The sequence below is a fragment of the Haplochromis burtoni genome, unplaced genomic scaffold (genome assembly GCF_018398535.1).
Source record: "Haplochromis burtoni strain Fernald_Lab_line unplaced genomic scaffold, NCSU_Asbu1 Contig_103, whole genome shotgun sequence".
In the NCBI taxonomy this organism is placed as follows: domain Eukaryota; kingdom Metazoa; phylum Chordata; class Actinopteri; order Cichliformes; family Cichlidae; genus Haplochromis; species Haplochromis burtoni.
In genome coordinates this window covers 1,829,922-1,851,977 of record NW_024582464.1, presented here as the reverse complement: position 1 = coordinate 1,851,977, position 22,056 = coordinate 1,829,922, and the positions used below count along the sequence as shown (strand labels likewise).

The 22,056-nt window shown below is 40.9% G+C and overlaps 1 protein-coding gene across 7 annotated transcripts in view; it reads right to left on the bottom strand.

Moving 5' to 3' along the window:
• The window catches only part of enah (ENAH actin regulator), a 150,293-nt gene that overhangs the window by 24,525 nt on the left and 103,712 nt on the right, over window positions 1-22,056 (bottom strand). For all 7 annotated transcript variants that reach the window (XM_014336425.2, XM_014336424.2, XM_042223161.1 and 4 more), the window contains exon 4: window positions 13,337-13,409. In XM_014336425.2, coding sequence (XP_014191911.1) covers window positions 13,337-13,409 — 73 coding nt within the window. The remainder of the gene's footprint in view (window positions 1-13,336; window positions 13,410-22,056) is intronic.

The following is a 22,056-nucleotide window of genomic DNA, read 5'->3' as shown; positions in this document are numbered from 1 at the left end:
CACACACACACACACACACACACACACACACACACACACACACCCCTACCTTTAATTTCATTGGAAAGCCTCGACTGTGTTGTCATAGCCTGATTTACGGGGTCATAAATTATACTTGTTGCAAATAAGTGAGCGTTACATTCATAAATTACACAACCAAGAAGAGAGATGGTGGGAAATTAAGTTAAACGCCAAAGGGCACTCCCCTCTCCCTTTCTCACACACACACACACACACCCCAAATGAGACGCTGTCACATCGCTTGCCCTCACTCATCCTGTTTTTCTGAAAGCTGACTCACAGCTAAAAGTCAATCATCAGCACAAATGCTGCTTAATGCAAACTCCCTTTGCTTCCATCTGCCGGAGGGATACACAAAAACTGCACTCGGCCTAATGCACTAACACACACACACACACACACACACACACACACACACACACACACACACACACACACACACAGGGAGGAAGGTTTGGATTTGTGTTCTCACACAGTAGCATATATGTTGATTGTTCACTTCTAAGCCAAGGCAAGCAGGTGACTTCAGTTACTATAACAAGAAAAGGGTGACCGACCTAACACCTGTTTCAAATCCTATATTTACCCTTTTATTTTTAAACTGCAGATTTTGAATTCTGCACAGCTTCCCAGGTAAGGTATAAAATGAGACCAGATTCACCTTCTACATAATATGACAGACAGAATTAACAACTGTTCACAGTGGAAGCTTACCTGGGATCACTACAGTCAAAAGACAACTGAAAGTAATTTAAATGTGACAGCACAGCTCTCTTCTGGGACTTACCCACTCTTCTGTGCTTACACACTCACTCGTCACTTTGTTAAATACATCTGTTCAACTGTTTATTAATGCAAATATCAAATTAGCCAATCAACTGGCAGCAACTCATTTAGGCATGCTGAGATGGTTAAGACAACCATCTGAAGTTCAACGTGAGCATCTGAATGTGGCAGAACTGTGATTTAAGCGTTCTGTGGGTAAAAACGCCTGGTTGATGTCAGAGGAGAAAAGCCAGAGTACTCTGAGCTAATAAGAAAGCAACAGTAACTGAAATAACCACTTTTTTTTCCCCAATCAAAGGTATGTAGAAGCATGTCTCACACTCAATATTCACTGATGTGCAGCTGACAAATTAGCAGCAATTGTGTGATGCCATAATGTCAGTGTGGACCAAGATCTCTGATCCCATCGCCTTGTTGAATCTATGGCATCAAATACTGAATCAGTTTTGAAGTCACAAGGGCTTCCATCCCAGTACCATCAAGAGATACTTACACAAGCGGACAATGAGTGTATGTGGAAAGCATAAGATCCAGAGAGCAGCAGTCAATGACAACAGATATGTATGTCAGCAATGAATGAAGTCAGGCGCTGGGGGTGAAGGTGGGTTGCAAAGCAGCTTGCAGATGTTAAATAGTTTTTAAAGTAGAAGTCACATTCTCCCAAATATGGTGATGCAGAGCTTTATGTTATGTACTTTCACCACATCTTATGTACTCACAGGCACTCCCACACACACCCAGATGCATTGGGAACAATTAGTATCTCTCCTGGTAACAGACATGCAAACTTAAGGACTCGACCCTTACATAACCTGTTCTACATCCCGAACCACCACCAACCTATATGAGGCAACTGACTGCATTACTAGCTGCAAAGTCAACTGAGCTCAACTTTGCAGCCTGCATGAACTAACGCTGCACGCTCAGTTTTATTGCTGGTAATTTAGAAGCTTGATCCAGACAGCTGTGATCTATGATACAGAGAAGAGTTAACAGGTGAATGATTTCAGTGTTTGGCTTCATTATGACTGATTCAGACCTCAAGTAGTACTCAGTCTCAGTTTGGCTGTGATGTGCCTGCAGAGCTCTTCAGCACCTTACTAGGATTAGCCTGATCAGTAAAAGAGCAAAGAGGTGAAAAGATCAAAGTAAAATCTCTTCCTTCAGCAGTGGTATGAATGAAACATGGGTTTCTCCCATTTTCCACTAGCAGAGAGACAGAAAACACCAAAGGATGGAAAGATGGAGAGAAAAGAATCATAGAAGGAAAAGGTGGAAGAAAGCGAGCCCATGGAAGGTTGCTCCCTCCTTAACTCTCTTGTCTGCCTGTCACTCACACACTTAAACCGTCCCAGTTCTCACGGTGTCTCAGTTGTGCATTGATGTAATTACAGAAAAACGGAGCAAACCTGGATTCATGGCCAATGAAAGTGCAGCACAGCCATGTCTCTGAGGATTTCAGTCTTCTCTGGAGGCTTTCCAGATCTACAATAATCTACACTCTGATGGCAAATTAGTCCCTGTGGGATCCTCAGTGCTGCAACAGCATCAGAATATCTTCGGGATTAAAAATAACTCATGATGTCATGGTTGACGGCAGTAAAAGAAGTTTCATCAGGAAGAGGTCCACGTTTTTCATTCATTTTGCAATTTTCTGTGTGATGATGGTCAAAGTGCTAACAGCAAAATGTTAGCAGGGAAGTAGGCACCTGGTGCAATTTGTCAACCAGCAATGTTGGAAGTTATCCTAAAGCCTTTCTCTGTTCTAAATCCATATGTGCCTTAATACTCAGACAGGGAAAGTGCAGAAATAATCCTCTGTGAAAAGGATGACTGCTCCAATCAGCTGCTGTTGAGATGTTTGTGGGTACACATGAAAACACCTACGGGTCACTCCTAAAGCTTCATGATAATTTAATAGTTTGCAAGATTTAATTCCATCTGGTCCTAGAGATTAAACCAAAACACTGCCTGATGGTCAGAACATGAACAGCCTGGCAGTGATGCAACCCACTAGCAGGACTGATTATAACAGTTCAAAGACCTTCTGTAGTGGGTCCTTGGAGCCCTTATCCACTGGTAACTACTGTGTTCAACTGCTAAGAATTAGATTTACAGTGGTTCTCCCAAAAACACTGCTCACATCACGTGTTATTAGTAACAACCACAAGTTATTTAAGATGAAGTTGTTTTGTGTATTATTTCACTCCATTTCTGTCAGAATTTCATCTAAAATTGTAAATTACATCATACAGAACCATACCTCAAAATCTACATGTTTTATATTAGATATTAGTTAAGTTACAGCAAATGGAGTGTTAAAAAATTTACACCAACCAATCACTGAATCCAAGCACAGTGGTTTAAAACAAAAAACATGTCTTGAACTTTTCCCAATACTGGAGGTGATCCAGTGCAGCAAGTTTGTGCAGCAAGTTTCCACACTGCTAGCCTCTCCCAAGACTGTAAGCTAAAGAGACTAGGTGATTCACTGGAGAGTACACCAACTGTCGGGACAATGTGCAGCATAATAAAGGTTATCTTTATCAAGGGACAAGTTCCAAATTAGAAGTAAGAATATTCATAGCCAACATTTTACCTTTCAGCCTCTTTTAAAACTTCTTAAACTCATTTCGAGCTCTATATTTTTATTCTGGGATAGTAGAGAATAGCTTGGCATAAATCACAGTATAGACAAATCCCGATTTAGCTGGTTGAATTTCAGATCCCTCACTGAAATTCTGATTAACTGACCCTACAAACAGAAGGTTTGAACTGCAGGTGGGTGGGGCTGCTGCGCTTACAGTTGTATTTTTACACATTTTTAACAAAACGTTCCCATTGAAGGGTGTGAAGGGTGTCTCAAGACCTTTGCACAGTGCTGTATATATGAGAGAAAATAAAAGCAGACTAGTAGCATCTATGCTACAGAACTGTGTTCCCACAGGGACTTTTGTTGTAGGGGTACATTCTGACAAAGAAACATGAACTCCTAGAGATAGTGTAATTTGTCTTGTGTGCTCTCCCTCTGGTGACGGAGGTGTACTTGCTGAATCAGTTCTAATTAGAGCGAAGAGGCAATCTCAGCTCTGCTGTCAGGGTTGGAGTTTGTTTTGGTGTAGTTAAATGCCTTTGCTGGTGTTGATGAATGTCTTTAGGCTCAGAGGATATTCACGCTCTTGACTGGTGACTGTGCCAGCAGCTGGACAAACGTATACACAAATGCTAAAATTTATGAACGTAACACACGCACACAGCATTCTTCTAAGAGGGAGATCATGACATTCCTACACAGTGAGCACACCAACTTAAAATATCCCATCTGGAGAGACGTGGTCGTGAAGAGTGTGAATGTGGTTAAATGTGTGTTCTCTTGTATCTGTGTACGGGAGGGAGCAGAGCGCCTGTAGTCTGTCAGGGGGACACCTTTGAGGTTATGACACAGTGTAGCCTTTCAGCTGATGTCATGTGATAATAATAAGCACATTCCTGTTCAGTGAGAGCAGCTTCTCCCACAGCCGAAACTTCAAGCACACTCACACTCTTTCATTAATAACAACAGATGAGGAAATAGCTTTGTCACAAACGCTTTTATGGACGGAGAAATGAGCCTAGTGAAATTCCTTTTAATATTGATACACAGTCAGTGTCTGTTAATGGAAATAAATCCATAATATAAAGCAGCCTGTGAATCTGGGGCAGTTTACAATTAACCTTTAACCTAAAATTTTACTTTAGAAACTAATAACTTCTGTTTCTGGTTTAGTTGTCATTCCATAAAATCTTTAATTGTTCCACTCAACTATATTCAAATAAATAGTTTCACAAAATGTATCAAAAAGCACATCTATCCATTCAGCTCATATTCTAATGTGTGAAATTTCCTCCTCATAAGCAGAGGTGAATAGATGGATGGATGGAATTCCATTAAAACCATCCAAACAGCACAAACACAGTGACAGGTTCAGTTTAGTGCCTCTGATTGGCTGTGGATAACAGGCATTACCTGCCAGTCAAAACAGTCACACACAGTTCTAATGAAATTTAAATGGGTGATTTACACCCCAAATAACTTTAATTCTTTTATTTACCAGATTAAACAAGTTATGGTCATGACTGAAGTCGGGCATTTTTAAACATGCAGTCTATCAGGACTGATGTGATTTTGGAGCAAGCTTCAAGTGACCGTTGAGGAATAGCAGTTTGCATACTTTGTGTGGTTCAAAAAAAAATCTTTCCAAAGTTTTTACAGTTTTCTGTCTAGGAGGCAGAGCTCAGCATCTTTTCTCTTTTCCAGAAATCTTTTATGGAATTCCATTCTGGAACTGACAGCATTTAATAAAGCAGAGTAAGTCGTCACTTCCAGGAAACCGATGTAACAACTACCACATTAAATTCCCCTTTCTATACAGTGCTGTCTTATTTCCTGTCTATAGTGGATCAATCAAAAAACGAGCTTCCCTTCCCTCCGCATCCCTCTATGCCTCGTAGAGAAACGTCACAGGATTCAAAGCTGTGAAAAGCCTCGTGCACCGTTTAACTGGCGTCTCACTCGCCTCGTGACAAGCGTTGCTGGGAAACCGTTGCTATGCAAGTGTGGGCGGTGGCGCGGCCTGAATCTCGGCATGCACGTACATGCATATGCACACACGTTCCTTTCGTCTTTGCAAAAACTTTGAGATACTCAGGAAGTCGGGAAGGATTTGGGATGATATTGAAAACATCAAAAGGCTTACAGTCAAAACTGAGAGGCATGAAACAGAGGGAGAGAGCTGCACAGGCACAATGCAAACAGCTATAGAACAGGATCTGCAGTCAGGCTGTAAGGATCAAAGAGCTGCAAATGTTCTCAATAGGAGTTAATATTTTTAGTTAGGCAAGAAATATAAAAAAAAAATTATAAAGACTACTCTTAATGAACTAAAACTAAATAAATAAAGAAGTATATATGGTGGAAAAGTAGTATAGGTCAAAAACAAATCAGTCTAAAGTGAAAGAAAAAGTTTGTTGAGCTTCATCAGTTTTGGACAGGAGTCCCTATAGCAGTCGCAGCGTGGAGGCTCTTCCACACCAGCCCATCACACAATCATTACACACCGTTTCTGTATTTCCAGCAAGCTCTAACGGACAGTAACTGAGTGACTATTAACCGAATACCTTAGTAATTAATTAAGTCTGCGACACAGCTCGCTGAGAGCGACACTTTGTGAAGCAGCATTTAGGGCCGTCACAAGCTCCCATTTTTACAGCATAATAGGTCCACTTTAACAATGTGAGGAGAAGAAGCCAACAGAATGAAGGCTTCTCCTGCCACTTCTATATTCTTGTTAAACCATGTCATGTTTTTATTATTGACTATAGTGGTTATCCAGAGAGGGAGACGTTTCATTATGTCCCAGAATACTGGAAAACAAAGAAGCTCACATTCTGTCAGCTTTAATCAGATACAGAATAACTAAATAAAGCTAAACTGAGAGCAAATTAACAGAAAAATGTCAGTGTTCATTTAACACTGTATTATATGTATTATGTATAACACAGTTATCTGTAAAGAGAACCTTAACCACATCTGTGTAACATCAGCACAATCTGTCCGAGCAGAAGAACACCGCCTGTTTCAGACGATTTATTTTTGTTTTACTTCATCCTGAATGACGAGTGATTTTATCCACTGGCTGTAACACTCGAAATATTTATCTGTACAGTCCTTCATACTGAAATATTGTATGAATATTTCAATCTGTGGCTTTAAGACATTCGGGTGTTTAAACATCGAGCTTAAAATGATGTCACAATCTGGCTTTGCCATTTTGCCACAAGTGACAACTGCACTGAAACTCCTGGGACACTCAAGTCTGGCAAAATCTGCTGGCCAGCTGGAGTCAGCGGCTTGCTTGATTGGCTCACAGGACAAGGAAGTGTTGTCTGAATGGACAGGAGCACAGATGGACCATATGGACCTACTCTATGAAGAATCTAGTCCAAATGTGCAATATACACATAGACACACTTGATGTGTCATGTGACCCACTGATAAAAGAGCCCAACCCTGCTATCAAAGCAATCGTTCTTAGAGTTTTGAGTGTGCTCGCATGCAAAGAGTGTGGATTAATATCCAGCACTGTCATTTGAGAATATCTACGGATATCAGCACAGGTTTGTGAGAGCGCTCGTTTCCACCAGCAGCTGCTGTGCTCTTACCTTCGAGCTCCTTCGCTAACAGCTAACAGAACCTGAGCAAACACACACATGCATCTTTATCCTCTCCCATACCTCCATCCTCTCTTTCATTCAAGGCGATGCAACACATTTCCTCTTTCGCTCTCTCCCCCGACACACTCGCTTGCACCCACACAGCACACGGCTATTTATAACACAGCCTATTATTTCCAGCTCGTGTCTTTTTAATCTGAGGGTAGTACCCTGCATTTCTGAACAGGTGGTTCAGCTTCACTTTTTCCCTTAGCTGCAGAATGAATACATGCAACAAATCACTCACTCCTGAAGTGGCATTGTCTGCTTGCTTTCATTCATCTATGTATTCATGAAAAGGAGGAATACTAAGAGGGGGGGGGAAAAAAACCCGACAAACAGGGAAACGTGCATCATTTTCCCCTCCTATCATGTGACTCAGTGGAAAATCCCATCACAGAGATGTTTGGATATTCTGGCCTTTCCACAGTAGAAGGATCTCAGTGTTTGCTTCTCACACAGAGCAGAGACCCACAAGTGAGCAAGACAAAGCCACACTGATGAGTATGGAATGAGTCTGAATGAACATGTGTGGTTAACTGAGGAACGAGGTGGATCTCAAAATGAGGCAGAGAGGAATTTGGAGAGGGGGAAAGACAATCTCAGTATATCCACACTCTCAATTTCTTTATTCACTCCCAATCTCTATCATTCACACAGCACAAGGCTGAATGATTCCTGATGAACAGCAGAGCGCAAACTGAAATTAAATATTAGCTCCTTTGATGATAGTGTCTGCAATTATTCATAACAGACATGAAACAGGCTGGATGAGACAAAGGTGTCAAAGACAACTTATAAGACAACATAAAATAAACGTCAGTGAAACTTATCAGTGGATTTATTTTTGTTTAAGTGCTTCCCAATAAAGATTAAAAATAAGATAAATTACAAACAGGGAGTGAAAGATGAAAGACTGAAGGTGGTGAAACACTAGCTCTCTCTTCAGCTACTTTAGCCATAGTCTGATGCTATGCTAGCTCTTCTTTGGCATAACCTGACCCCGAACTAGACCCAGAAGTGTTTCCTTAATAATGCTGTAAGATGCTGGCCTATCAAGTTAGTCTACCAGTAGAATAAGAGACAGAACCTCTGTGATTAATCTGCATCAAAATGTCAGTAAACTTCCTGCTAGGATTACAAATGTTGAGCAGTTTTTGAGATGTGAACTTGGCCACCTTATCAAAGTTACAGCCAGTAGTCAAGGGAAGCAGCAGAGGCGGTTTCCTAATGTGGAAGAAGTGAAAAGTTGTGAATACTTTCCAAATGCACAGTATAGAGCTCAATGAGTTAGAGCCTGTTATTGAAATAGGACACCACTGAGGCTGTTTGTGACATTTGTTCCCTCAAAAACCCCTCCCTTCTGCAATCAAGTGTAAGTGGTTTTATTAAAAAGTGGAAAAGTTTAAGAAACACAGCAACTCCTGACCACAGACCAAAGATATAAAGTTAGAGCCTGGTTGCTAGGGCTGCCACGATTAGTCGACTAGTCACGATTACATCAATGACAAATTTAATAGTTGACACGTCGTTTAAAGCCTCGTAAGATCCTGAAAGACGCAGGAATAAGTAGTAGGATTTAAGAGTGTAATAATGGATTGAAACAGAAGGTGGCAGCACTCCATGTACAAGGATGCCAGCTGCCGTTAAACCCCGAAGAAGAAGAAGCAACTCCGGTATCATAGCTGTGTCCAAATTCATGGGCCGCATCCTTCGGAGGCCACATTTGAGGGCCGATTACGTTACAGCGACGCAACGAAGGCTTTCCAAATTCGAAGACTTCTGCAATCCCCAGATTTGAAGGATGGGTCGGGCATATCCTTTGTGGCCCAACCTATCCCAGAATTCATAGCACGGCTCAGCCAATTCCAGTTTCCAACAATGGTGGCAGCTACTTAGTTTTAATTTTAATCTTATTACTCTTTCTGGGTCACAAAATAAACTTTTAACATATTTTCAGGCGAGAATGTAGCTGTGTAAACTTTAAATATCTGCCCAGTTTATCAAGACATCACATATTTGTAAAAGTGCTCCTATGTTTTCGGAGACATCTAGACAGGGTTCAAGGCTCACTAGAGCCTGCGAGATAACTTAGATAACTGAAAACTGTTGTTGTTTGGCTTTTTTCAGTGTTTTATTTGTTCCTGCGTAAATTTGTTTGGCTGAGATTAAAGTTACAGTTTTCACATAGCTGAATAAACGTCAAACAGAAAACTGATTAAACAGAAGTGTGAGATGGTAGAGAATTTACTCCAGTGTCCTGTTATATTTTAGATAGCAAGGAGCAGACTGCTGAGTTTATTAAACTCCACTGAGAAAATCTGCAAATTTCATTAAAAGTTTAATAAACTATCATCTTGTCTTTATTTTTAGTTAGCACATACCTTAAACACTTCAAGCTGTAAGCTAATGATAGTTATATAAGAGCAGGCGCACACTGATGCAATAAGCTGTATGCATGATCTGATTAGTTGACGAATCGCAAAAATAATTTGTGACTAGTTGACTATTAAATAGTCGTTTGTGGCAGCCCTAGTGGTCGCAAGTGCTGCAAGAGTCATCAGTCACCAGTGCGCTGCAACTTGATAACTACAGTTTATCAGTCAAACATCCTCTGGCATTAATGTCAGGTGACAGTGCCAACCACTACACCACCATGACACCACATGTCCTTAACTTTACCTAATTTTAGGTGGCCATAGCTCTCTAGCATTGCTAAAATACTGTCTGAAACCACATCAGTCTTCCTGATGTAGAGCCTTGGCTATGAATATGAGCCATAGTTGATCCCACAGCAATACAAGCTACCTGCTGAAGTTTAGAAAATTTAGAATTAAAAGGCTCAAAAATGGCTTTTAGATTGCCATGGATTAACTACGGGTGTGTCTACAGTCAGATGAAAACCACAAACCTTTCGAGTGATTAGCTGAAGTAGGCAGGATGTACAGTGGAGGTAAACAGAGCCAAGACTGAATTCACGTGTTGGACAGTTTGGTCAGATCAGCAAACACTACAAACTGACCCTACAAATTAAAATCCCATGATGACCGTTTCACAGATGTTCCAATAAACAGTCAACAAAACCAGCTGGATCACAGACAGTGGTGTAATGAGGGGATGTAAGACAGCCATCTGTTGTTCAAAAAGTAATATTTGTAAACCCAAGAGTCCAAAGCTTGCAGTGAGTTTGTGTTTCTTTTAATAAACAGAAAGGTTAGTACTAATGCGCATTTAATTTTTACACTACTCTCCTCACATCGCCTCTTCTCCCGTCACCGACCCCCTCGCTTTTCTCAACCTATGTTCTCCCACATCCTCTGCACACTCTTCCACGGGCTTGACAGTAGCCTCTGTATCATAAGATGACCTCCGTCACGTTTTCACTTCCTGCCTGTCTGTCATCTGCTGCTAAGTGTGGAATGTGACTGGAACTGGGAACAAGAGCATGGAAGGGAAGGTAAGAAGGAAGAGATCGATGACAGCAGGCAGAGACAAAACGGTAAAAGAGAAAAGCAATAGGGAAGTAGGAAAAAAAAGCAAGAAGAAATGGAGGGGACGCCAGCTGCCAGATTCAAGTTCCCCTCCAACACAATTAGAAGTACTGAGGCCCACTTTCACAGAAATCACTGCACTTTTCCATTTATTTCTAATAATGAGATAAACTAAAACAAGTAATCTAATATGTTTCCTTCCACTATGGGAAAAAGTTTGGTGGGTGGCCATGTCAAAAACACCATATAGATTATTGCATTTTGCATGTGTCTGCAAGTCTAAGTTCCCTTTGAATTTTGCAGGAATGCAAAGATGATTTTGCAGTATGTTGGAAAAATGTGTCTTGCTGTGGCAGCCGGTTAAAAAGGTGCATGTAAACAGTCTAAGTAGTCTATGCCAGAAGCACAAATGCAACACCGTTCTAATCAAATTACGAAATCCCCCCCCCCCCCCCAAAAAAAAACCAAACAAACAAATAAACAAACAAAAACAAAACCCCAAAACAAAAACCCCAGTTCAGCCAAAACCCACATTTACTCAATGCCTTCACTGTCTCGCAGTACACAATACTTTAAAATAATGACGTGTTCAGCAGGATTGGAGTTTGGTTATTTGGAGAATCATCACATTTGCAATGTGCTTGAACACCTGGATTGATCATGTTTCAAGTGTTACACATTTCACTTTGATGCCCCTATTTATTTCTCACTTCACTGTTAACTCCACGTAGTTGTAATAAGGTGTTGTTGGTTGACTCATGTGGCGCATTAAGACAAAACTATTAAGACAGCCAAGGCGTCTCAAGAATTGCTCTGCCTGTGAGAGTGCTGAACAGGTTCTGAACCTTAGCCAACAGCTGTGCTCCATTAATGCAGCCCTGTGTGTATCCATGTAACTGTGTGTGTAGCTGTTCCATGGTTTCTATATTACCTCAAGAACAAGTGGCCTTGTATGGAGAAGAAAAACAAGGTTTTGTTTGAGTGTATGCGTGCATAAGACTGTATATCCACAGCATTCAGAGGCCTTATGTTACAGCTGAGCTTTGCTGGTGTCACTAAGCACATAAAGATGACAATTGTTATTCTCTGCCGTTAATCATTTTAAAACAATAATACAGCCCAATCTCTGAGCATAGCTACTATTTTACCATTTGTTTATACTTAAATTTGGCCCATGGCTTTAAACTGTTCTCACAGACTGTATCTAAAAGATGGACCTCACCCACTGATGAATAATCTTATTTTATTTTCTTGATTTGCCATCACATTGCACGCTCAAACAGAAGTGACTCAATCACAAGAAGGTCTGTTCTAATTCCCACCTTGCTTTATCATTGTTCTAGGCCAGGGCCTTACAAACTTAACTTACGAAATAATCACCACTGTGTGCATAAAAATGCATGGTATGTCCTTCAATATCAATCATACAGATTATTCAATAACTTCTGTAACAAAGTAACGACATAACGGCTTGATCAGTATGAGGACAAGAAGAGAGTGCAGGCAGAGTGGACATTGGTGTCAGAGGTGATCTGTGACAGATGGTAGTGAGACCTCACCAAAGAGAAAGAAGGAAAACTAAAAGTGGCAAAGTGTAAATGTTAGGATTTTTACTGAGTGTGAACAAGATGGACACAATTAGAAATGAGCATGTCAGAGGGACAGATCGGGTTCAGAAACTTGGAGCTACTGTTAGAGAGGCTAGGTGAGATAGTTTGGACATGTGCAGGAGGAGGGAGTCTGGATAATATAGGCAAAAGGATGGCGCAGATGGAGCTGCCAATCAGGAGGAAAACGGGAAGACCACAGGATGGATGTAGTGAAGGAGGACATGTAGAGGGTTGCTGGGATACGTTGAGATGGAGGCAGATTATCTGTTGTGGCTCCCTCTGAAGGGAGCAGCCGAAAGCCAACAACAATGAAGACGTAGCAGTAACTAATCTGATTACTGGATTTAGAGAGCAGGGAGGAGGAACGCAGTAAAGCGATGAGTTGAGAAAGGGAAATTATGTTTGGTGCAGTAAAGTGTGGTCAGACCAGAAACAATGGTCTTCTTCTGCTAACACAACATTAATTCTCTTTACAAGCATCTGCACAGACAGCATGCTAACATGCTAAAACAAAGTTAGAAGCAGCAAAGCAGCCAAAGCCTGATCTTCAACAGGTAACAAAAGCAGTGGTTAGTGTTGTAGCATCCATTTCTACCTGTCCTGTTCTTACAGCAGGAATAGGACCTGGTTTTCAACTTTGTTGACAAAGATCCTGTGTGCATCCTCATTAGGACAGGGACTTGTGCCAGCATGTGGGAATATAAGCTTTAGGCTTATATCAGCAGTCCCCGACCTTTTTTGCGCCACGTACCGGTTTATGTCAGGCAATATTTTCATGAACTGGGCTTGAGGTGTCACGGATAAATACAACAAAATCAGTACCAGTACCAAAAAAACAAAAAAGATTTACTCATAACACAAGGGAAAAGACCCAGGAAAAGGGAGTTAACGAAAAAAAAAATCATGATAAAAACCCTAAAACTCATAAATTTCAAACGACTCACGGACCGGGGTTGGGGACCGCTGGTTTATATCATTACTGGTAATTATGTGCCATTATATTCCATGCCATGGTACAGTGTAACACAAAAGTAATGTAACAAGTAGTGTGAAGAAGTACTCGCCAGGGAGCGATTAATATCATGTATTACTTATTTCAATACATGATATGTAATGCATTACTTAGTGTTAGACCCTGCATTATGACAGACTTTAAGCATGAAAAGTAGTCCTTACCTCCTCTGCAGGTCCATCTCCTCTGGTGTGGGACCATTCTGAACCTGGGGGCCCTGTCTGGGCAACGTAGGACCTGTAGAGGGCAACACACACACACACACACACACACACACACACACACACACACGGCAACTGTTAGACATTCAGCTCACATGATCATTGTTCCAGTCAAAGCCTCTGACCTATCAAAATACACGGTTTTTAAGGTAACCTGTGCAAAGAGCTGCTCAGAGCAGTTCATAGTGAAAACAGGGAGATTCTCCTGGTTGCCATAGTAACCAAATTATCTGGCAAAATCTCTGCAGTTTATCTGGCTTCTGTAGCTCTCTGGTGGCTTCATGTCCTGTAAAGCCATTTCTGGCAGACACTTGTTATTTGCTAAGAAAGGGAGGTAAATACTCTGAGCTGGACTGAAGCGCCAGGTCTGAGAGAAGAAAGAGAAAAAGCAGCACCAGGGAGAAAAAACAAAACTAGCACCAAAAGGCTTTGTGGAATCTTTAACACGCTCACGTTTCATATTTGATCCAAACACGCAAACACTCAGTGCTTCCACATACATCTGCTACACTCCAGGTTCAAGTCATTCCACCACCCCACCCTCTTCCTGTAGGAACATTTGGATGCAGAGCAGTTCTCCCTTTCTTCTCTTGTTAACTGAGATGCATCTCAGACTCCCAGGGGGGCTTTGAGCTTTCAGTGTGTCCAGTTAGAGTTTTTTTTGTTTGTTTTTCCAAAGGAAACATCATCACAATAAAGAGCAGTGTGAAAAATAACAGGTACTTTAAGCTTAAAATAAAAGTAATAAACAATGATGTGAGTTTCTGCAATGAAGTAAATTCAAAGTGTAGATGGTGGAAATCACAGAATTAGCCCAGTTTCATTTGAAACACTGAATTTAGAACATCCAGTCATTTTTATAAAAGCTCAAAACCTTCTGAAAAGAAACCGTCGTGTATCCATATTAGTGTGTATCACAAATACTACAAGTTTCCAGTCATTCAGAGAACAATCGCCACCATATTACCCACTTTTCTCTTTTATCAGCCATTTTTATAACCAAGCAGGTACAGCAGGTGTGTGTGAGAGTGTGTGTTTGTGTGTTTTGTATACAGACAAAGCAATAGGAACTAGTCAGAATCATGCGAGCCGAACTGAAGACAAACACAGTTTTCTGAGAATCTGCCAAGTCTGTCTGACAGTGACCTATCATGCTTTTATTCTTGTAAGTGTTACATTACAAATACAGTTTGAAATGATCTGCAGTAATTTTAAAATGACTCAATATCAGTGCAGCACCATGGGTCAACCATATTACGACGCGGCTGGGGGGAAACGTAGAGCATCACAAATATGATTCCTGCAAGGAAGGACCAGTTTGACTATTATTGATCTTTTGAGGGGTAACATCAGCACCTAAACAGGAGAAAAGAAAGCTATTAACCAAAAAGGCTAAATCTTTATAATGACGAGGACTGCTTTTTTAAAGAAGATATTTATGATTTGTACAAAATGAGTAATCTAGCTCTTCTAGACAGTAAACATCTGTTCACACAACAACAACAACACAGAAAAAGGTCTGATTGGAATAAGCAAGCCGGTCTTGTTAGATCCCATCTCCAGTCTAACACCAATGGCCGTCGGCCACCGAAAACTTCAATATTAATAAAATGCAGAAGAAAATGAACAGCATCCCCCACGGGGGGGGGGGGACTCTCTCTCTCTCTCTGAGAGTAGAAAATAGAACTTTTTTTTTAACAACAATTAAAAAAAAAAAGTAAAACATGAGTGCATGAGTGAAACACTGACAGCTCTGTGTACTTTACACTCACTAATGAGCTAACTTTTACCTAAAGATGAGCATTAGTCAGAAGGACCAAAGTGGTGCTGTGTACATAAAACACACACAGAGCAATGAGAAGCTTCTGGATCTGCACGGAGCCGAGCAGGGAGCAGATTTGAGTGTAATTAGTATTCAGCCAAGTCCTGACCGTATCAACAGACCGAGACAGAAAGATAAAAGGGGCTGAATCTGGGCTGCAACCAGCCTCATGACTGCATCTGAATACCAACGTGCTCACACACATTGCCTCTACTTAACACTGCCATTGGTATTGACAGCAGCTACTTTTCCCACAAGGGGAGAATACGAGGTTTGCCACGTCTGTGTCAAAGCAATCAGAGCACAGGAACAACAGCTCTCTTTATGTTACTTCCTTTTCTTCCACTTGCCTTATCTCAGCATTTTTTGTTCAATTTCAGACTTTTAGGTCATCTGCAAGAAATGGTGAAGGATTTTCTATCACCATAAAAGGCCACTTGACAAAAGAGTATCCAAGCAGAAATAGCCAAATATTTGGAATACAGATTATCGAGTTAAAAGGGGAGGTATGAGTCAGCGTGGTGCCATTAAGGCCTTCATTTATCAGTCATAAATACTAGCTGTTTGTTTTGAGGACAGGTCCATAACATAAAAAACAAAAAACCTACTTGATTAAAATATGACTGATCTCCCCTTCAAGGTCATCTACTAAACACTTCTGGACCATTTTAAGACGTTAAATCAAAACTGTGACCCTTCAGCTTGATTCATTTTTTCCATTTTCCAGAAAGCAAAAAACACAAAAAAGACAATGGAGGCAAAAAAAAAGAAAAAAAAGCTGTCCGCAAGAGATGGCCCAGAACGCAGTTCAGATCATTCACATAATTTTATGTGAGTGTTCTCCCAAAGACACCTCAGGGTGTTGCAGTAGAAGCTTGGATTGCCACAAACACCCAAGTGGAAGACTGTGGGCATGGACAAAATCCTTTGGGGTGCTCAACTGGATGGGATCTGGGAAATGTGCAGAATGTGCCAGTGCCTTGGGCTCTGGTTCAAGTTATCATGAGATGCTCCTGTGCAGTTTGTGTGTTGTGATGGAGAGTCTGGGGAAAACTGCTGCCTTCAGGGAACCCCTTTGCTTTGGAAGTACAAATGTACTCAGTTATTCGTTTGAACCCTGCACTGTCACAACACGTAACACTGATATATTCACCTACATCCAAGTTATCTGATATTTACGACACTGTTTTTGTTACCTTTTTGTAAGTTGATTATATAAAGCAAAGAAAGTTTTATTTTTCATTAAATTCCATTAGGCATTTGAATTTTTTAAATTTCTAAATCTTCCAATTTAGCTTTCATATTTGTGAGGAAACGCCGGTTTTACTACAGGATTTCAATAGCTGGATAAATTATAGAGAGTCTAGTCTTTATTTACGCACTCAGAAATGAGATATGTAGATTCCAATTTAAAAATTATTTGTTTGAAAGAAAACTTAGCATGGTGACACGTTTTGGTGACACCCCAAGATTTTAGCATTCATCTGGTGCCAGTTTATTACCAAAGAAAAAGAAGAAAGCTTTAACCTCGGCTCAGCTAACTAATGCTACCACACCCTGGCATCTACACATAGACACAGACAATCATACGCTCTCATATTTACACTTGTGGGCAATTTAGAGTTACCAATTAACCTAACCCCACTAACTGCATGTCTTTGGACTGTGGGAGGAAGCCGGAGTACCTGGAGAAATTTCACGCCAACACAGAGAGAACATGCGAACTCCACACAGAAAGGCCCTGGCCTGATGATGGAATTGAACTCAGGACTTTCTTGCTGTGAGGCAACAGTGCTAACCGCCCTACCACCCCAATTTTTGAACCTTATCTTATTTTTATTCATGAATTTAAAACAGGCTAACACAGAGTGACACATAACCATTCACCATCACAACAGCAGCCATTTGTTATATTGGCTAACTGAAGTTATATTAGTAACTTCACTATCAAGTTTATTAGTCAGATATGTTTTGCTAGTTTAGTCCCTGGTAAATGGATCTGTATTCACGCAGACCCAGATGGATGCACTGGGGCTACAGTACCTTGTCCAAAGGGCTACAGCTGGCCCTGAAGACGACATGGCAATGTGCTCAGCTCAGGAGGAGGAAGCAGGTTTCTTTCCCAAACATATACAGTGGATATGAACTGCTACTGATGTTGATCTCAGTCAAGCAACAGAAGGAATACTTTGAGGATATCCAGTGGAAGTGGGGCATAGCTGACTTATCCCTAAGGCTGATCTCACTGAGTTATTGCCAAATAAATAAGTGAACTCAAACAAACAAACAAACAAACACACACACAAATAAAACCCACAATCCAGGACACACTAGGGAGTTTGTGTCTCAGCTGGCCCAGGAACGCTTTGGTGCACAGCCCCCCCTCCAAAGGAGCATGAGATAGAGGCTGGCGAGAGGGAAGTCCAGGCAACTATGCTGCCGGTGACTTGGACCACAACATCTATAATCTATATCAATTTAATAATTCATTTCAAGTTTGCTCATTCCAAATTTGAAACTGTTTACAATGTTAGCAACTTACAACTCAGTAAATGTTTAATAAGTTACAGAAATAAAATGAAGTTATACGGATGCGAGCTCCTGCATATTTTCATAGGGAGAAGAAGAAAAGAGAAGAAAAAGAAGAATCACGTTAGATTTCAAAGTCTTTGAGGAATAAAGTTTAAATGCAGAATTCAAAGTGACAAAGGTTTTGGCTTTAAAATTTCAAGTTCTCTGAACATCTTAGTTTTGCAGCTGGACAGAGCATGTCTGTCGGTGTTTTTGGTGAACTAGATGTGTAGACGTGGTTTCAATATTTATATAAGCTACTTTTTTGAAACCCCGGGTGTAGCAAAAACCCTCAGAGGGAAGCTGTGAGTCAGCGGACCGTTTAAAAAAATAATAATAATAATAATAAAAGGTGTGGTCCCTCTGTGATGTGTGCTGACTGTAAAGGGAGTTACTCACTGACAGCACATATCAGGTCTACAAAATACACTCTTTATCAAATATTTATATTTTCCAGGGACATTAACAGAGCACCCAAAAATAAATACAATTATTAACAATAAAAAAAACCACTATTTTTTTAAACAGCTAAATGCATACCTGTAAACGTAAAGATAATCCCTAGATATGGATCCAGTCCTTAAACTGTTAGCAGTCGGACGTACCGCCCACGGGACATTGGATGGTTTAGGGGACTAATAGGACTGCTAAGGGGTTAAACATCTTTATCTTTTCTAATGCCTCACAAGGATGGCTTCATGTTTTTTTGTGATTTTGTATGAAACTACAGTACAACTTTGTGCTTTTATTCTGTAAGTGCATGCAACTTCACTGTAAATGCATCGGATCCTAGTGTATACAGTTGTCCCTCGTTTACGTTCCAATAATAACCTGCGATAGGTGAAATCCACAAAGTAGCCAACTTTATTTTTTTACAATTATTATAGATGTTTTAAGGCTGTAAAACCCCTCACTACACACTTTATACACTTTTCTCAGACAGGCATGAACATTTTCACACTTTTCTCTCTTGTTTAAACACTCAAAGTTCAAACCTTCGTAGTCCAGTATTATAGAATGAAACCAAAGGCACCCAGAGGTGCACCCAGAGGTGCACCCAGAGGTGCACCCAGAGGTGCGCCCAGAGGTGCGCCCAGAGGTGCCTTTGACGGTGCAAAATGTTTTGTCGACATTGTTGTGTTTGTTGGGGAGAAAACTTACAAACATACAGTACATCACTTCAGAGTCACACTGCTAGCGATCGAAGATTTATGTAAATTTGTGTAAAGCTGAACGCAATCTGTAATATACAGGAGACACAGCTCGAGATTGATTGACAATGGTCTACAGCCAATCAGGACACAGAACACAATGTGCTGTAAAAAACAAAAAACAAAAAACAAAGAAAAAAAAAACATGGAAAATATCAAAAAAAATATCCACAAAACAGCAAGGCTGTGAAAGGTGAACCGCATCAAAGAGAGGGACCACTGTATTTATGAGAGATGTGAGTTTGCTAGTCCTGAGCAAGAAATGCAGATCAACTCCTAAATATTTATTTGTTGAAGTCACACATGAAGACGAAAACATGTGCTTAGTTTTTGGAGAGCAGGTTTCTGTGAGGATTACTTAGAATCGCCATTACAAGACTAAACACACAGAAATACAAGAACCTTACAGATGCAGAGCAGAGACCGACAGCTGAAGGACTGCTAGCAAACCTGCAAACACAAGGACTTTTTAACCAAGCTTTATACATCCATTTACCATAAAACTAGCTAAAAACTGTAATCCATTCTTTGATGGTGGCTGTTGCAGTAAAAAGAAGGAGAAAAAAGAAGCAAGAATATGCCCCTCTCCAGGTAACAAGTTACATCGGGGCTACTGTGGGAACTTGAGCGCTTCAGTTGGAAAACAAAGCAGGCAATTTTGACTTTTCCTCCCGTTTATTTGTGTAATAAATGCAATAGTCTGAGAGCTGGCAGCCATGTACTGAATGAAAGAGGCTTCTACAGGAAGTCATTTGTTCAGAGGTAACATGCCTGGATAGGCTCAGCTGAAAACTGGCATGATAATAAATACCTAATGTTGATTCTAAAACTTAGAAGACACCTGATTTTATATTTGAGAAAATAACTACAGGAGTTATAAAGAGTGGCTAAGCTGTGACTTCAGATTCTGATTTATGTAAAAAGCACAAAGCACAGAGCGTCCTTAGATTGTTGATAAATATCACAGAGGGGGGGAAAGGATTAGCACAAGCTAACATGGTTTGTGTGTGTTACCATCAGGATCCCAAAACTGAATATCAAAAACTAACACAGAAAATAGATGCAGCTTAGCACTTAAATAACAAACAATGCTCTTAAAGCTACAGTGCCTTAAAAAAAGAGAAAAAAGAAAACACTTCAGAGACACTTTAATCCCTGAACGTCAACATTGTGTACTGATTATCCCCAGCACAAAGTAAATCTGAACAAGACTGACACAGAGCACTTTTTTTGTTACCACCTCTGCATGTAGCTATCAATCTACTGTGATCCAAATCATCTCATCTTATTACCATGATGATTTCCTTCTAGTCCAGTCTTGAAATATTATCAAATGAAGGCAGTCTATATCTGCAACTGCTGACATGGTCCCTTGTCTCCATCTTCCACTGCCTGTGGGTGTAATTGTGTTACTGTCTGCTCTAATAGAGCTTATGTGCTAATGACAAGACTCAGACAGCAGCCTAGCAGGGCAACAGCCCCAAAAGCTGCTCAGGAGGGATGACTTTAAATCAAATCACCGGGTCAGACGCTCATTTAGGCCTCGTTTTCTCATTAGACCAAGCTTTTTATTACTGTATCTTAGTATTTAACTATTTAGCACAAGGAAGGCAAACGCCAAACCTGCCGGTGCTCGGAATGCTTTCTCAAAACACAGCCAGCCTCCCTTTTTGTCAAATGGATCATCTCCTTAGAGCTGAAGTGATCCAATGACCCCAGACAACAGCACTTGGGAAAGGCTGGGAAAGCAGGCAGAGAAAAGAGTAAAGCCAAAGACAAGTAGGAGGTTTAACACACACACACACACACACACACACACACACACACACACACACACACACACACACACACACACACACACACAAAAAGCAGTATATCATTAGATCACCATCAAGATCTAAAACACTTCTTTGGAAACGAGAGTATTTGCAATGTGTCATCTCAGCAGGAGTACAAGGGAGATAATAGTTTATAGGAGATAACAGAAAATCTATAATTGCCATCCACTCACAAATCTGATAAGTAACTTTTCTTGAGCAACCTTGAAATGTCCTGCAGATACACACAAGTACAGTAGCCACTGACAGCCATCACTCCTGTATACCTACATGAGGGCAGCGTCAGTGTGGGCCTCCTCTGGCAGCAAACGTAGCGCCACAGTCCGTGTGAGGCCCCGTCTGAACCGTTGCCAGGCCTCAGAGTCACTACCACCCTGCTGCCAGCTCCTCTTGTACAGTCCTGGGACGTCACATATAAAACCATAGCTCGGGCTTTCCAGAGTTTCCTCTGTCAATTCCTTGTGCCTTAGCTGTGCAGTGCCCACAGTGCGGGAGGTTTCTAACGCAGACTGATGCTTACGAGCAAAAGTTCCATCAAAAGAAGACTCCTTTTAATAAAATAGCAGTGGCACAAGTTCTTTATTCTCTGCAGTCTGATGTCCTGATATCCCAATATCCGGACGGTGCAACTTTAAAAATGATGCTGGAATGCTGGGTGTGGTTTCTCTTTGTGCCAGTTCTCCAACAGATTAGAATTGATGGAAACAAAAGGAAGAGGGGAGGGAGGGATATAAAGTAGGAGGGAGGGATGAGCATAAGAGGGAGTGAGAGAGAGCAAAACTGCTGGAGATTCAGAGTGAGTAGAAAGAAACTGATGGGACATAAAAGGAAGATAAAGAGGCCAAAGGAAAAGGAATAGACCGGGTGTTGTGTACGTAATGTGGTACGATGGATTCCCTACCTGATGGGTTGGTCCACCGGTTTGTACTTCCTGGATCTAATCTATTATTTATGCACTGGATACAGAGAAGGACACATGCTGCTGCTCTCAATATCATTACCAGCATGTGCATGGAGATGTAGAGGGACTGAAACTCCATGGTTTGCCGTTTCACATAAATGTAGAATACCTAAATTATTCATTCAGATGACAAGAAATGGCATCAAACAGAAAGGCTTAGTTCACCCAAGTTAGAACACCATATAATGTCTAGACCTACAGACAGAGTGGATTTTCTTCTGTGAAATTCTCAAACGGACTAGCCACAGAAAAAAGTGTAA